The sequence below is a fragment of the Coregonus lavaretus genome (genome assembly GCF_964263955.1).
Source record: "Coregonus lavaretus genome assembly, chromosome: 30".
NCBI lineage: Eukaryota > Metazoa > Chordata > Actinopteri > Salmoniformes > Salmonidae > Coregonus > Coregonus lavaretus.
The window spans coordinates 35,576,432-35,595,455 of record NC_140017.1 but is presented as its reverse complement, the minus strand read 5'-3'; the positions used below and the strand labels follow the sequence as shown (position 1 = coordinate 35,595,455).

At 44.8% G+C, this 19,024-nt stretch overlaps 1 protein-coding gene across 1 annotated transcript in view; it reads right to left on the bottom strand.

Annotated features, from left to right (window-relative positions):
* Positions 1–4,810: 4,810 nt before the first annotated feature.
* The window catches only part of LOC311106241 (guanylate cyclase soluble subunit alpha-2-like), a gene marked incomplete at its 5' end in the record, with an annotated part of 24,419 nt that continues 10,205 nt past the window's right edge, over positions 4,811–19,024 (bottom strand). The window contains 3 exons of the mRNA XM_084148537.1: positions 4,811–5,562; positions 6,427–6,581; positions 15,849–15,992. Of these exons, the coding sequence (XP_084004663.1) occupies positions 5,343–5,562; positions 6,427–6,581; positions 15,849–15,992 (519 nt within the window). The 3' untranslated portion in view covers positions 4,811–5,342. The remainder of the gene's footprint in view (positions 5,563–6,426; positions 6,582–15,848; positions 15,993–19,024) is intronic.

Here is a 19,024-nt window from a genome sequence, read left to right as displayed (position 1 = left end):
GTCTAAATCACCAAGGTCACGACTCTCAGGTCAACCTCACCATCATGGAGCAGACAGTCACACTGCATGGTCTAAATCACCAAGGTCACAACTCTCAGGTCAACCTCACCATCATGGAGCAGACAGTCACACTGCATGGTCTAAATCACCAAGGTCACGACTCTCAGGTCAACCTCACCATCATGGAACAGACAGTCACACTGCATTGTCCAAATCACCAAGGTCACGACTCTCAGGTCAACCTCAACATCATGGAGCAGACATTCACACTGCATGGTCTAAATCACCAAGGTCACGACTCTCAGGTCAACCTCACCATCATGGAGCAGACAGTCACACTGCATGGTCTAAATCACCAAGGTCACAACTCTCAGGTCAACCTCACCATCATGGAACAGACAGTCACACTGCATGGTCTAAATCACCAAGGTCACGACTCTCAGGTCAACCTCACCATTATGGACAGACAGTCACACTGCATGGTCTAAATCACCAAGGTCATGACTCTCAGGTCAACCTCACCATTATGGAGCAGACAGTCACACTGCATGGTCTAAATCACCAAGGTCACGACTCTCAGGTCAACCTCACCATTATGGAGCAGACAGTCACACTGCATGGTCTAAATCACCAAGGTCACGACTCTCAGGTCAACCTCACCATTATGGAGCAGACAGTCACACTGCATGGTCTAAAGAGGCTTCCTCTCCATGTCTCCTTTCTCCATCTGCATTGATGGAAAACAACTGGATTATAGGTGAAAAGCCAAGTCCTAGTGGGATAACATCATACGTTCATGTTGTTTTCACCTATATTGTATGTAGGTATACAGTGGTGAAAAAAAGTATTTAGTCAGCCACCAATTGTGCAAGTTCTCCCACTTAAAAAGATGAGAGAGGCCTGTAATTTTCATCATAGGTACACGTCAACTATGACAGACAAATTGAGGAAAAAAAATCCAGAAATTCACATTGTAGGATTTTTAATGAATTTATTTGCATATTATGGTGGAAAATAAGTATTTGGTCACCTACAAACAAGCAAGATATCTGGCTCTCACAGACCTGTAACTTCTTCTTTAAGAGGCTCCTCTGTCCTCCACTCGTTACCTGTATTAATGGCACCTGTTTGAACTTGTTATCAGTATAAAAGACACCTGTCCACAACCTCAAACAGTCACACTCCAAACTCCACTATGGCCAAGACCAAAGAGCTGTCAAAGGACACCAGGAACAAAATTGTAGACCTGCACCAGGCTGGGAAGACTGAATCTGGAATAGGTAAGCAGCTTGGTTTGAAGAAATCAACTGTGGGAGCAATTATTAGGAAATGGAAGACATACAAGACCACTGATAATCTCCCTCGATCTGGGGCTCCACGCAAGATCTCACCCCGTGGGGTCAAAATGATCACAAGAACGGTGAGCAAAAATCCCAGAACCACACGGGGGGACCTAGTGAATGACCTGCAGAGAGCTGGCACCAAAGTAACAAAGCCTACCATCAGTAACACACTACGCCGCCAGGGACTCAAATCCTGCAGTGCCAGACGTGTCCCCCTGCTTAAGCCAGTACATGTCCAGGCCCGTCTGAAGTTTGCTAGAGTGCATTTGGATGATCCAGAAGAGGATTGGGAGAATTTCATATGGTCAGATGAAACCAAAATAGAACTTTTTGGTAAAAACTCAACTCGTCGTGTTTGGAGGACAAAGAATGCTGAGTTGCATCCAAAGAACACCATACCTACTGTGAAGCATGGGGGTGGAAACATCATGCTTTGGGGCTGTTTTTCTGCAAAGGGACCAGGACGACTGTTCCGTGTAAAGGAAAGAATGAATGGGGCCATGTATCGTGAGATTTTGAGTGAAAACCTCCGTCCATCAGCAAGGGCATTGAAGATGAAACGTGGCTGGGTCACAATGATCCCAAGCACACCGCCCGGGCAACGAAGGAGTGGCTTCGTAAGAAGCATTTCAAGGTCCTGGAGTGGCCTAGCCAGTCTCTAGATCTCAACCCCATAGAAAATCTTTGGAGGGAGTTGAAAGTCCGTGTTGCCCAGCGACAGCCCCAAAACATCACTGCTCTAGAGGAGATCTGCATGGTGGAATCGGCCAAAATACCAGCAACAGTGTGTGAAAACCTTGTGAAGACTTACAGAAAACGTTTGACCTGTGTCATTGCCAACAAAGGGTATATAACAAAGTATTGAGAAACTTTTGTTATTGACCAAATACTTATTTTCCACCATAATTTGCAAATAAATTCATTAAAAATCCTACAATGTGATTTTCTGGAATTTTTTTTCTCATTTTGTCTGTCATAGTTGACGTGTACCTATGATGAAAATTACAGGCCTCTCTCATCTTTTTAAGTGGGAGAACTTGCACAATTGGTGGCTTACTAAATACTTTTTTTCCCCACTGTATATATATATATATATATATATATATATATATATTGCACACGCACATACTGTACCTCCCGACCTTGACCTTCACTCTGTGAGGGGTGTATCCAGTCACTCTGCTCTCCGCCTCTCTCACGCCCACACAGTTAATCTGCCAGTCTGGGCGAAAACGTGTGTGTGTGTGTGACAGAGAGAGAGGTGGGTGTGGTTCTGCACTATAGATCAGAGGAGGGGTGTGGTTGTCAATAATGAAACAGCGTATTCTGTCAGTCACAGAGGAAAGATGGTGTGTGTATGTCTGTGTGTATGCGTGAACTTTTGTCTGATTTCCTGCTCAGCTATACTGAACATAAATATAAACGCGACATGCAAAGTGTTGGTCCCATGTTTCATGAGATTAAATAAAAGATCCCAGAAATGTTCCATAAGCACAAAAAGCTATTTCTCTCAAATGTTGTGCACAAATATGTTAACATCCCTGTTAGTGAGCATTTCTCCTTTGCCAAGATAATCCATCCACCTGACAGGTGTGGCATATCAAGAAGCTGATTAAACAGCATGATCATTACACAGGTGCACCTTGTGCTGTGGTCAATAAAAGGCCTCTCTAAAATGTGCAGTTTTGTGACACCACACAATGCCACAGGAGTCTCAAGTTTTGAGGGAGCGTGCAATTGGCATGCTGACTGCTGGAATGTCCAACAGAGCTGTTGCCGGTGAATTTAATGTTAATCTCTCTACCATAAGCCTCCTCCAATGTCATTTTTAGATAATTTGGCAGTACATCCAACCGGCCTTACAACCACAAACAATGTGTAATCAAGCCAGCCCAGGACCTGTGGGATCGTCTTGAGACCAGCCATCCGCACAGCTGATGAAACTGAGGAGTATTTCTGTCTGTAATAAAGCCCTTTTGTGGGGAAAAACTCATTCTGATTGGCTGGGCCTGGCTCCCCAGTGGGTGGGCCTGGCTCCCAAGTGGGTGGGCCCATGTGAAATCCATAGATTAGTGCCTGATGAATTTATTTCAATTGACTGATTTCCTTATATGAACTGTAACTCAGTAAAATCAGTGAAATTTTTGAATGTTCCGTTTATATTTTTGTTCAGTAGACATATGTCCTGCCTTGCTGGGTCACGCACACATTCATGTACAGTAAGCAGAGAGAGATGCACACATTACCCTCCCACACCTTAACCATAATAAACTAAACACATTCTTCTTTATTAAACATATCTGGTGATTTTTATTTACAACTTATTTGACAGAGGATGTGCCTTACAACTCAGTCATTCGACAGATTTCAACATGTTACAACCAGATACATCAGCAATGTTATTCATAGGCCTAGATGACAGACGACTCAGACATGTCAAATCATTTACCAAAAAGAGAAAAAAGCCAACAGAAATGTGAATGTACTCATCTAAACTTGTGAATAAAAAATACAACATAGTATGATCTTTACAATTGAATATTTTCTGTTGAATTATTAAATATATCTAAATGGTACATATTTAATATAGGTATAGGCCTTTTTACATACACGTTATTTTGTACAGAGTTTAATGCAATAACAGATCATCTTACACTTATTTCTCTCTTGCTCGCTCGCACCAACGCACACACACACACACACACACACACACACACACACACACACACACACACACACACACACACTTATGATTTTACAGGTTTATTTTAAATGCCGAAGTTCTTTGGTGTAGAACTCCAACATGGGATGGAACGTTTGATTATGTTGCTGTTGGAAAGCCAACACAGTCTGGATGGGGTGACTAACTGATTGACTGACTGACTGATTTATTGATTATTTAGTTTCATTTATTATCTTTAACGCTTTAACCTCACAGCTAAATCAATGACATCAAAAACAAGTTTTTAGGACAAATATGTTTAGAATGGTATTTGATTGAAGTGGGTAATTTCTTACTTGTAAGAAGCCAATGCATGTGTTTGTGTGTGTGAGAGAGAAATGAGGTTGGGGACTAGAGCAGTGACAGAGAGATAGGATCCTAAGGTTATTGCTCTAAAAACAGAATGACGTAGAGATCTGGAATGACATAGAGACCTCCCCACCAGGCATACTTCCTATCCACACCTTGGTTAGTAGAGTTGGTGGATGGAGGGGGGGGGGATGGATGGATGGATGGATGCATTTACGTGCTGCTTTCTCATGTCCATGGTTTAGTGTTGACAGATGGGCTGGGAGGTGGATGCATTCAGCTAACTGAATGAGAAAATGTACAAACATCTCAGTGGTTCAGGTGCTAGCTGGACCAAAACAACATAGGCTTCCCACAGTGATTGATTTGGGAGAGTCACACACACATCACTGTGGGAAGCATCAGAGCTGCAGACCTCGTTCCATTTCCCCGCGTGTTCAGCCAGCTCCCATGTTGGGGGTTTGAGAGTGTATGTCTGTAGTGTTCTAGTGAAGAAGGCACTGAGTTGTGAGCGCTGTTGATAATAACACAGTACCTGCCATGCCCAGACTGACAGCCAGCCGTGGTATCCATGGTTACAGTACGCTGTGTTCTACAAGCAGAAGGCTTTAGTTTAGTTTTGAAGTCGCTAGATGATTCTATTATTGTCTCTGTTGATTTTGTTATTTTTACTCCTCCTCCTCCACCTCTTCTCTCAACCTTCAAAGTCTGGTTCATGGTGGGGTTGAAGGGTAAAGAGTGGTTGCCCTTGGTAACAACAGGTTGTAGTTGGTGCAGCGAGGAGTGTCAGTTTCTAGATGGCAAAGCGAGGGGGGTTGTTAAGAGGACTGGGTCCTGGTTTGGGGTAGGAGGGTATTGTCATCCATATAAGCTTGTCTCCCATTTAAACATGGGGTAGGTTTAGGGCTGTAGGGTTAGAGTTGTGTGTGTATGTTGATGCAGTGTGTGTGTGTATGTGTTTTAGGAGCCTATAGGCTGGTCTCTCGCAGGAACATGGTGCCGATGCTGTAGGACACTTTTCTCAGGGGAGCTGGAGGGGCGGAGCGAGAGCTGGTCAGGGAGGCGTGGCTATGGGAAGTCCCTCCCTCCAGGAAGTAGCATGTTCCCGGGATCTCCTTCGGAAAATTATCAGGAAGCTCCAACCGGGAACGAGGGACGAAAGAGAAGGAGCAATCGTCTTTCAGCAGCCTGGAGAGAGGGAAAGAAAGAGAGATTTAAAAACACATGATGTGTGTTATATTTGTCTGCAGAGTGGTATTTGGCTATTTCTCCAAACAGCAGTGACTCTCCAGGGAGTGATGCAGCCTTGTTCAGAATGAGATAAGGCCAATTACAAACCCAGGCATTATTCACAAGCTAAAGGTGTGTGTTTCTGCTGAAGGGGGGTATGTACACACACACACTGATGCACACACACACAAGCAAGCAATCGCACAGTGTGTACATATGCTGAGTCCACAGAGATATTAGCAGAGGAGGCAGAACATACACTGGATTTATTAATCACCTTACACACACACACACACACACTCACCAGGTTGGTTTAAATCTGCAACAATTAGCCCTCTTTGTGTCGTGCGAATAATTTGTGATTCTGAGGAGAGAATGTCCTTGACTGCAAAAATAGAGATGTTTCCAAGGCAACGCTTTGGCTCACTGACTCACAGAAGGGACACCAGAGAGAGAGAGAGAGAGAGAGAGAGAGAGAGAGAGAGAGAGAGAGAGAGAGAGAGAGAGAGAGAGAGAGAGAGAGAGAGAGAGAGAGAGAGAACACTAAGCTCTCGGCTCAAAGTGCCTCCACAGGCAGCATTTGACTCAACATCAAAGTCACTGTGTGTGTGTGCGTGCACGTGTGTCTGTGCTTGCCTGTGTGCTTGCGGGCGTGTGTTTATGACGTATCACAAATGCAGTTGACTGGACGTGACTGTTTCTTACTCAAATGTCCTTAGAGACTGAAAGCTGCTATATTGCCATTCATTCTGACCCCCCACACCCACACCCACCACACCACACACACACACACCACAACACCACACAAACAGGTGTACTCACTGGTATGTGGTTGGGCTGATGTTGATGCATCGAGGGTGGCTCCCAGACTCAAACTTGCTGGCCAGTGTGACGTTGTTGCCGAACAGACAGTACCTGGGCATCCTCACCCCGACCACCCCCGCCAACACTGAGCCTGTATGGATACCTATACGCAGCTGAAGGACGGAGAGAGGGACGGAGAGAGGGACGGAGAGAGGGACGGAGAGAGGGACGGAGAGTAGAGGTAGAAGCAGAGAGAGAGAGAGAGAGATGTCAGTTGAACACTGACCAGTGAGTAGAAGGATTACTTTATCCTATCCCAGGTATTCCTTAGCGTGAAAAACCCAGCAGCGTTGCAATCCATGTCTTAATTGTCTCAAGGCTTAAACATCCTTCTTTAACTTGTCTTCTCCCCTTCATCTACACTGATTGAAATGGATTTAACAGGTGACATCAATAAGGGAGCATAGCTTTCACCTGGATTCACCTGGTCAGTCTATGTCATGGAAAGAGCAGGTGTAATTAGAAGTATATTATTATAGCTGTGATTTAAATTTGATCATCGCACTTCAAAGCCACACAACACAAACCCACAAACATATAATCTCTAATGATCCACTTCAGTATCTCATCTCCACGGTTACTAACGGCACTGAGCACATGCCAGCACACCAATGTGGGTTACCTTGGCAATGAGAGAGAGAGAGCGAGGAGAACGTGAGGGCAAAGGTCTGATCACACTGCCATAGTGATGGACAGATTGGTATTGGTTAGTTCTGATCACACTGCCATAGAGATGGACAGATTGGTATTGGCTAGTTCTGATCACACTGCCATAGAGATGGACAGATTGGTATTGGCTAGTTCTGATCACACTACCATAGAGATGGACAGATTGGTATTGGCTAGTTCTGATCACACTACCATAGAGATGGACAGATTGGTATTGGCTAGTTCTGGTCACACTGCCATAGAGATGGACAGATTGCCAGATGTTATGAGGAAAGAGTGAGTGGAGAGAGTGATAGAGATGGAGAAGGAGAGACAAGTTAAGGTGTTGTATTTTGATCTTTCTCCCGAGTGGGGCAGTGGTCTAAGGCACTGCATCGCAGTGCTAGCTGTGCCACTAGAGATCCTGGTTCGAATCCAGGCTCTGTCGTAGCCGGCCGTGACCGGGAGACCCATGGGGCGGCGCGGGTAGGGGAGGGAATGGCTGGCAGGGACGTTGGTAGAGCATGGCGTTTGCAACGCCAGGGTTGTGGGTTCGTTTCCCACGGGGGGCCAGTATGAAAAATATAAAAATAATGTATGCACTCACTAACTGTAAGTCGCTCTGGATAAGAGCGTCTGCTAAATGACTAAAATGCAATGTAAATGTTGTACAAATGGACCCCCTCTCCCCTCTCTCTTTCTCTGTCCCCCTCTCCCCTCTCTCTGTCCCCCTCTCCCCCTCTCTGTCCCCCTCTCCCTGTCCCCCTCTCCCCTCTCTCTGTCCCCCTCTCCCCTCTTTCTGTCCCCCTCTCCCCTCTCTCTTTCTCTGTTCCCTCTCTCCCCTCTCTATTTCTCTGTCCCCCTCTCCCCTCTCTCTGTTCCCCTCTCTCTGTCCCCCTCTCCCCTCTCTCTGTCCCCCTCTCCCCTCTCTCTGTCCCCCTCTCTCTTTCTCTGTCCCCCTCTCTCTCCTCTCTCTGTCCCCCTCTCCCCTCTCTCTGTCCCCCTCTCCCCTCTTTCTGTCCCCCTCTCCCCTCTCTCTTTCTCTGTTCCCTCTCTCCCCTCTCTATTTCTCTGTCCCCCCTCTCCCCACTCCTACTTTATCCCCCCTCCCATCTATCTCTCACTCTTCTGTGAGTCAGCACAGAGTCGGAACAGACCAATCAAAACACACTGCAGTTCTGAAGCAGCCAATTCCAACCGACAGCTATGAGGTATGAGGTACCCCCCCCCCCCCCCCCTCTCTTTCTATCTCATAGACTAGTTTACATAACACAGTGGTATTGGCTAGTTGTGAGCATGCTGACTGAAGAGCATTTATCCGGCTGAAGTGGTTTGAACGAGCAGAGCATCTCTCCTCTTATCCTCTGAGCAAGGGAACGAAGAATGAGAAAGAAAGAGAGAGAGAAAGAGAGAGAGACAGAGAGAGGGAGACAGAGAGAGAGAGACAGAGAGAGACAGAGAGACAGAGAGAGAGAGAGAGAGACAGAGACAGCGAGACAGAGAACAGGGCTACAGGGCATAGCTATGCCAGTCTATTTATGGAACAATGGCCGGTGAATTAATCACAACTATAGGCCACAAACACACACGCACACAAGCACAGACACACACCAGACACATGCACACACGCACACACAGACGCATAGCTACACGCATGCACACACACACACACATGCACACACACCAGACACATGCACTCACATGCACAGACTGATACAGGCATACACATGCATGGCCACATGCATGCACACACACAACATTAGAATTGTGTAGTTGCCGTTTTTAAGGACTAAAGGACTCTCTCTCTCTCTCTGTCTGAAACATCCTCTTCGCAGGGCATCAGAGTTAGAATTAATAGAGAGATGAATTAATCACGCAGCTCTACAGACAGATAGTTAGTTTAAACAGAGCTAGGTTCCTTCTAGACGACCAGCAGAGCATAGCAGAGCTCTCCTACAGGAGCCTGGTTTGAGCCAGGACATACAGAATTTGGAAAATATTCAGACCCCTTGACTTTTTCCACAATTTGTTACGTTACAGCTTTATTCTAAAATTGATTTCTCTCATCAATCTACACACAATACCCAATAATGACAAAGCGAAAACAGGTTTTTAGAAATGTGTGCAAATTTATTAAAAATTAAAAACAGAAATACCTTATTTACATAAGTATTCAGACCCTTTGCTATAAGACTCAAAATTGAGCTCAGGTGCATCCTGTTTCCATTGACAATTCTTGAGATGTTTCTACAACTTGATTGGAGTCCACCTGTGGTAAATTAAATTGATTGGACATTATTTGGAAAGGCACACACCTGTATATATAAGGTCCCATAGTTGACAGTGCATGTCAGAGCAAAAACCAAGCCATGAGGTCAAAGGAATTGTCCATAGAGCTCCGAGACAGGAATTGTCGAGGCACAAATCTGGGGAAGGGTACCCAAAAATGTCTGCAGCATTGAAGGAGTTTGGAGTTTGCCAAAAGGCACCTAAAGGACTCTCAGATCATGATAAACAATATTCTCTGATATGATGAAACCAAGATTGAACTCTTTGGCCTGAATGACAAGTGTCACGTCTGGAGGAAACCTGGCACCATCCCTACGGTGAAGCATGGTGTTGGCAGCATCATGCTGTGGGGATGTTTTTCAGTGGCAGGGACTGGGAGACTAGTCAGGATCGAGGGAAAGATTAACGGAGCAAAGTACAGAAAGAACCTTGATGAAAACCTGCTCCAGAGTGCTCAGGACCTCAGACTGGGACGAAGGTTCACCTTCCAACAGGACAATCACCCTAAGCACACAGTCAAGACAACGTAGGAGTGGCTTCGGGACAAGTCTCTGAATGTCCTTGAGTGGCCCAGCCAGAGCCCGGACTTGAACCCGATCGAACATCTCTGGAGAGACCTGAAAATAGTTGTGCAGTGACGCTCCCCATCCAACCTGACAGAGCTTGAGAGGATCTGTAGAGAAGAATGGGAGAAACTCCCCAAATACAGGTGTGCCAAGCTTGTAGCGTCATACCCAAACAGACTTGAGGATGTAATCGCTGCCAAAGGTGCTTCAACAAAGTACTGAGGAAAGGGTCTGAATACTTATGTAAATGTGATATTTCAGTATTTTTCTTTTTGCAAAAAAATCTAACAACCTGTTTTTGCTTTGTCATTATGGTGTATTGTATGTAGATTAATGAGGGGGGAAAAAACAATTTAATCCATTTTAGAACGAGGCTGTAACGTAACAAAATGTGGAAAAGGTCAAGGGGTCAGAATACTTTCTGAATGCACTGTATCCAGCTCACCACATAGCTACAGACAGTGACGACCAAAATGATTGGCACCCTTGATAAAGATGAGCAAAAAAGACTCTATAATATAAATAATACAAATACTGAGCTATATTGTATGGTCAAAAGTGCTACATTATATTGTTTTATACAAAGACAATTTTCTTTAACAATTAATACTTTTTTCTCTCAAAAGGATAGGGGTTAAAATAATTGAAACCACATTTTTCTCTGAGTAATTGTATCAGTTAAAAATTATATAATTTTCCCATGCTCAGTATTTGTATTATTTATTTTATAGAGTCTTTTTTACTCATCTATATCAAGGGTGCCAATAATTTTGGTCGTGACTGTACATGTGATCCCCAGCACCCTTGTTGTCATGCCAATGGAGAGAGACAGAGGTTGCGTGAGGTTGGTTATTTTTATTGCTGGTTGCCATAAGTAGAAGGTTTAGGTGGAAGCATGCTAAAAACAACCTGGAGCTCTGAGCCAACACACACACACACACACACACACACACACACACCCACACCCACACCCAAACACCATGTTTTGTATTGTCAGTGTTGACTCTGGGACAGTGTTATTGGCCAACTGACACAGACAGCTGGATGTAAGAGAAAAGGGCCTCTACCTGTGGAGAAAGACTGCCTGAATGTGAGTTTCTCTCTAACCTAACACAACACAGCCCAACACAAAGCTCAAGTATTTCCTGTAAGACACGAAACAACAAAAACAGCCCCTGCTGCCACGTCACATTCTCCCATCACCATGGCAACTGCACACTACATGTTCTATCCATCACGTGACGATCGGTGTGTTCACAATAAGTCAATTACACACATGCGTTCAGTGATCACACACTGTTGAGCATAAATACGCACCCGGACATCCACAAACACCCATTTATTGTACACACACACACAACAACAAAAACACAAACCCATTGTAGTGTCCGTCCGTGTGTGTATGTGTGTGTGTCTGTGCATGTGTGTGCGTGTGTGTTGTGTGTGCATGTGAGCGTGTGCTCTCTTCCTTGTGAAGAGACATTTAATCTCATCAATCGTCATTAAAGGGGATGATGATGGGCTCCATTGTCAGCATCCACAGCTGGTTAAGCACTTCCTTCCCAATGGGCCACGACACAGATGATTATATCAACACACGCACATCTGGGACTGTCAGCCAATGGGAGAGAAGCAGCTAGCACGACACAACACAGCAAACATACACAACGCAGCAAGCACGACACAACACAACACAGCTAGCACGACCCAACAGAGCTAGCACGACACAACACAACACAGCTAGCACGACACAACACAGCAAGCACAACATAACCAACACAACACAACACAGCTAGCATGACACAACACAGCTAGCACAACACAACACAGCAAGCACTACACAATACAGCTAGCACAACACAACACAGCTAGCACGACACAACACAGCTAGCACAACATAGCACAGCTAGCACAACACAACACAGCACAGCTAGCACAACACAACACAGCAAGCACAACACAACACAGCTAGCACAACACAGCACAAGACAGCTTGTACAACACAGCACAACATAGCTAGCACAACAGAGCTAGCACAACACTGCTAGCACAACATAACATAGCTAGCACAACACAGAACAACACAACACAGCTAGCATAACACAACACAGCACAGCTAGCACAACATAACACAGCTAGCACAACACAGCACAGCAGAGCTAGCACAACACAACACAGCTATCACAACATAACACAGCTAGCACAACACAACACAGCTATCACAACATAACACAGCTAGCACAACACAACACAGCTAGCACAACACATCACAGCTAGCACAACACAACACAGCTAGCACAACACAGCACAACACAGCTAATACAGCACAACACAGCTAGCACAACACAGCCAGCACAACACAGCTAGTATAACACAACACAACACAGCTAGCACAACACAGCACAGCTAGTGCAACACAGCACAACACAGCTAGCACAACATAGCACAACACAGCTAGCACAACATAACACAGCTAGCACAACACAGCTAGTACAACACAGCACAACACAGCTGGCACAACACATCTAGTACAACACAGCTAGCACAACACAGCTAGCACAACACAACACAACTAGCACAACATAACACAGATAACACAGCACAGCTAGCAAAACATAACACAGCTAGCACAACACAGCATAGCTAGCAAAACATAACACAGCTAGCACAACACAACACAGCTAGCACAGCTCAACACAACACAGCTAGCACAACACAGCTAGTACAACACAGCACAACACAGCTAGCACAACACAGCTAGCACAGCACAGCACAGCTAGCACAACACAGCTAGCACAACCCAACACAGCTAGCACAACACAGCTAGTACAACACAGCACAACACAGCTAGTACAACACAGCACAACACAGCTAGCACAACAAAGCTAGCACAACACTGCTAGCACAACACAGCACAGCTAGCACAACACAGCACAACACAGCTAACACAGCACAACACAGCCAGCACAAAACAGCTAGTACAACACAACAAAACACAGCTAGCACAACACAGCACAGCTAGCACAACACAGATAGCACAACACAGCTAGCACAACACAACACAACACAGCTAGCACAACACAACACAGCTAGCACAACATAACACAGCTAGCACGACACAACACAGCTAGCACAACACAGCTAGTACAACACAGCACAGCTAGCACAACACAGCTAGCACAACTCAAAACAGCACAGCTAGCACAACACAACACAGCTAGCACAACATAACACAGCTAGCACGATACAACACAGCTAGCACGACACAACACAACACAACACAGCTAGCACGACACAACACAGATAGCACGACACAACACAGCTAGCACAACACAACACAGCTAGCACGACACAACACAGCTAGCACGACATAACACAGCTAGCACAACATAACACAGCTAGCACAACACAACACAGCACAGCACAGCTAGCACAACACAACACAGCAAGCATGACATAACACAACACAGCTAGCACGACCCAACAAAGCTAGCATGACACAACACAGCTAGCACGACACAGCACAACACATCTAGCACAACATAACACAGCTAGCACAACTCAACACAACACAGCTAGCATAACACAGCACAACACAGCTAGCACAACATAACACAACACATCTAGCACAACACAGCACAACACAGCTAGCACAACAAAGCTAGCACAACACAGCTAGCACAACACAGCACAGCTAGCACAACACAGCACAACACAGCTAACACAGCACAACACAGCTAGCACAACACAGCCAGCACAACACATCCAGTACAACACAACACAACATAGCAAGCACAACACAACAGAGCTAGCACAACACAGCTAGCACAACACAGCACAACACAGCTAGCACAACATAACACAACACAGGTAGCACAACATAACATAGCTAGCACAACACAGCTAGCACAAAACACAACACAACACAGCTAGCACAACACAGCTAGTACAACACAGCTAGCACAACACAACACAGCATAGCTAACACAACACAACACAGCTAGCACAACATAACACAGTTAGCACAACATAACACAGCTAGCACAACATAACACAGCACAGCTAGCACAACACAACACTGCTAGCACAACACAGCTAGCAAAACATAACACAGCTAGCACGACACAACACAGCTAGCACAACGCAACACAACACAGCTAGCACGACACAACACAGCTAGCACAACACAGCACAACACAGCTAGCACAACACAGCTAGTACAACACAGCACAACACAGCTAGTACAACACAGCACAACACAGCTAGTACAACACAGCACAACAGAGCTAGCACAACACAGCTAGCACAACACAAAACAGCACAGCTAGCACAACACAACACAGCTAGCACAACATAACAGTTAGCACAACATAACACAGCTAGCACAACACAACACAGCACAGCTAGCGCAACACAACACAGCTAGCACAACATAGCACAGCTAGCAAAACATAGCACAGCTAGCACAACACAGCAAAACACAGCTAGCACAACACAGCACAACACAGCTAGCACAACACAGCACAACACAGCTAGTACAACACAGCACAACACAGCTAGCACAACACAGCTAGCGCAACACAAAACAGCACAGCTAGCACAACACAACACAGCTAGCACAACATAACACAGCTAGCACAACATTACTCAGCTAGCATGACACAACACAGCTAGCACAACAAAACACAACACAACACAACTAACACAACACAGCTAGCACGACACAACATAGCTAGCACAACATAACACAGTTAGCACAACATAACACAGCTAGCACAACACAGCAAGCAAGCACGACACAACACAACACAGCTAGCACGACACAACACAGCTAGCACAACACAACACAGCTAGCACAACACAACACAGCACAGCTAGCACAACACAACAAGCACAACACAACACAACATAGCTAGCACAACATAGCTAGCACGACACAACACAGCTAGCACAACATAACACAGCTAGCACAACACAGCACAACACAGCTAGCATAACACAACACAGCACAGCTAGCACAACATAACACAGTTAGCACAACACAACATAGCACAGCTAGCACAACACAACACAGCTAGCACAACATAACACAGCAAGCACAACACAACACAGCTAGCACAACACAGCTTGTACAACACAACACAGCTAGCACAACACAGCTTGTACAACACAACATAGCTAGCACAGCACAGCTAGCACAACATAACACAGCTAGTACAACATAACACAGCTAGCACAACACAACACAGCTAGCACAATTGCATATTTCTGTTAGGGAATGCATCCTCTGTGAAGTGCGCGTGCGCACAAACTCAATTCGACCTTGCACTCCTTCTAAGAAATGCAATTGTTTTAAAACTTTGGCAAAGCATTAAGTCTCTAAAACTTAGTGCACTGTGTTCATAATGGATTCTAGTTTTGGAACAGAAACATTAATTGAGATCAGATGTTTCATCGATGAGAACGTCGGCCCAGTTTCACCTAGTTCCATCCTCTCCCACTACCCGCGACTGGACTTCCTCTCACTACCATATTTGGTGGTGAGAAAACGTTCTAAAGGGGTGTTTCAGCTTTATAGCCCCTGTGACGTGTCTGGGGTACCCCTTCTGTCTTTGGCACAACACAGCACCGCACTGATAAGCTTATGGATGCTTTAAATTCGAGGTGTAAACCACATATACATTTGAATGAGAAGAGAGACAGACAGAGTAGGAGGAGAGGGTGAAAGGGAGAGAGAGAGAGAGAGAGAGAGAGAGAGAAAGAAAGAGGAAGAGAGAGAAAGAGAGGGGGAGTGAAAAGGGAGAGAGAAAAGATGACAGAAAAAGAGAGTGAGGGAGAAAGAGGCCAACCCCTCTCCTGTGCCAAGCGAAGACTCACCTTGATGGATTTGCCGTCCGGCGTTAACACCTCTTCTGACAGCTCCATCATCTTCAGGGCCATGAGTGCGATTGGCTTGGCATGGCTGTCAATCTTCCGGTGGAGCCCGCCCGCAACACAGTAGGCGTCGCCTATGGTCTCAATCTATATGGGGATTGGAGAAGAGTCCATGAAACCATGAGCATTTCATTTGATTTGACTTCCATACTTTTTTTTTTCTGACAGGGTTATTGGCTGAATTAAAATAAACACTCAGACAAGCTGTACCTCACAACAAGAAACACAACTCTCATTTTCAGCCAGTCACAGTCATTTATCCAGAGTAACCATGATAATGGGAACATACGGGTCTCTCTCTCCTCCTGGCTCCTCTCTCCCCCTCTCTCCTCACATGGAGCAGGAAAAGAGAGGGGGAGAGTAGAAAGTGGAGACGAGAGAAAATGGAAGTAGAAAGAGAGAAGGGGAAGAGTCAAGTAAAAAAGAGGAAGTGTCACGATCGTCGTAGGGAATAGACCAAGGCGCAGCGTGATGAACGAACATGTTTAAACTTTATTATCTTTAGTGATAATAGACAACAATAAACAAAACAAGAAACGACTCGTGAAGTCCACGGTAACAATGACCAACACGGAACAAGAACCCACAAACACAAAGGGAAAACAGACAGTTTAAATATGGCTCCCAATCAGAGACAACCAACGACAGCTGACACTCGTTGCCTCTGATTGGGAGTCACTCTGGCCAACATAGAAATAAACACAACAGAAAGAACACACCCTGGCTCAACATATAGAGTCCCAGAGCCAGGGTGTGACAGGAAGGGTGAAGAGAGAGGAAGGTTGAGGAGAGAGGAAGGGTGAGGAGAGAGGAAGGGTGAGGAGAGAGGAAGGAAGGGAAAGAGCTGTATCTGTGCTGACTCAAACCCTGGCGAAGGACGAGAAATGATGTAGTGCTAGATGGATGGAGGGATGGATAGAGGGAGTGATGGTTGTTACTGGGCCTTGCTGTAATGCCACTGTCAGGCAGCCAGTATTGACACACTGTTGTTAAGCACCGTTGCATTAGCCATTAATCAGTGTGTTTTTCCACCCGACACACACAGTGCTGATATAAAACACAACTTGATTGGTCCTTGTATTTACCCATGGCAGCACCATTACTCAATTGCACTAAACCCCTCCTATGTGGACAGGTGAGACGTATCAGGATTGGAGTCAATTCAGAATTTCAGAATTTAATCAAATTCCAACAATTAATTTGAATTGAATTTGAATTGGCCACACTCCACAGGAAGCATATTTTGAAATTGAAAAAAAGCATATTTTTCATGTGAAACATGAAAGTCTCATTCATTCATTTGACAAATATTTTATAAAAAGAATATGCCACTAATTAATGCAAAGAATACACATACCATTCGAAATATTAGTTTTATTTTAACTCAAAGATGTCAAACAGTTTGATCTAATGCATTATGGGAAAACATTTTGTTTCTGGTATTTAAAAAACATTTAAGGGAATTATTAATTATTATAGACAACCCACAACATGATCTTAGAATATTTCCAGACCACTGTAATTATTTTAAAATGTTTTAGGAGAATGAGTTTTAAAGAAGAAATGTTATATGGTATTGGTCATACATTCTGTCAAATAAATGTTGCTATGGTAACGTGTAGAATAAATAAGGCATTAGAATTTCATTTAATTAAATTATTCTTCCTTTAATTCAAATGCAATTCAAATTCTGCTTCCTGTGGGGTGTGGCCAATTCAAATTCAATTCAAATACAATAATTTAATTGGAATTAAAGAGCAATTTGCAACTCAATTCAGAATCGACCCAAACCCTGACATGTATAACAGTGTACAGTCGTGGTCAAAAGTTTTGAGAATGACACAAGTATTGGTCTTCACAAAGTTCGCTGCTTCAGTGTTATGAGATATTTTTGTCAGATGTTACTATGGTATACTGAAGTATAATTACAAGCATTCCATAAGTCTCAAAGGCTTTTATTGACAATTACATTAAGTTTATGCAAAGAGTCAATATTTGCAGTGTTGACCCTTCTTTTTCAAGACCTCTGCAATCCGCCCTGGCATGCTGTCAATTAACTTCTGGGCCACATCCTGACTGATGGCAGCCCATTCTTGCATAATCAATGCTTGGAGTTTGTCAGAATTTATGGGGTTTTGTTTGTCCACCCGCCTCTTGAGGATCGACCACAACTTCTCAATGGGATTAAGGTCTGGGGAGTTTCCTGGCCATGGACCCATAATTTCGATGTTTTGTTCCCCAAGCCACTTAGTTATCACTTTTGCCTTATGGCAAGGTGCTCCATCATGCTGGAAAAGGCATTGGTCATCACCAAACTGTTCTTGGATGGTTGGGAGAAGTTGCTCTCGGAGGATGTGTTGGTACCATTCTTTATTCATGGCTGTGTTCTTAGGCAAGAATGTGAGAGAGCCCACTCCCTTGGCTGAGAAGCATCCCCACACATGAATGGTCTCAGGATGCTTTACTGTTGGCAAGACACAGGACTGATGGTAGCGCTCACCTTGTCTTCTCCGGACAAGGTGTTTTCCGGATGCCCCAAACAATCGGAAAGGGGATTCATCAGAGAAAATGACTTTACCCCAGTCCTCAGCAGTCCAATCCCTGTACCTTCTGCAGAATATCAGTCTGTCCCTGATGTTTTTCCTGGAGAGAAGTGGCTTCTTTGCTGCCCTTCTTGACACCAGGCCATCCTCCAAAAGTATTCACCTCACTGTGCGTGCAGATGCACTCACACCTGCCTGCTACCATTCCTGAGCAAGCTCTTCACTAGTGGTGCCCTGATCCCGCAGCTGAATCAACTTTAGGAGACGGTCCTGGCGCTTGCTGGACTTTCTTGGGCGTCCTGACGCCTTCTTCACAACAATTGAACCTCTCTCCTTGAAGTTCTTGATGATCCGATAAATGGTTGATTTAGGTACAATCTTACTAGCAGCAATATCCTTGCCTGTGAAGCCCTTTTTGTGCAAAGCAATGATGACGGCACGTGTTTCCTTGCAGGTAACCATGGTTAACAGAGGAAGAACAATGATTTCAAGCACCACCCTCCTTTTAAAGCTTCCAGTCTGTTATTCTAACTCAATCAGCATGACAGAGTGATCTCCAGCCTTGTCCTCGTCAAC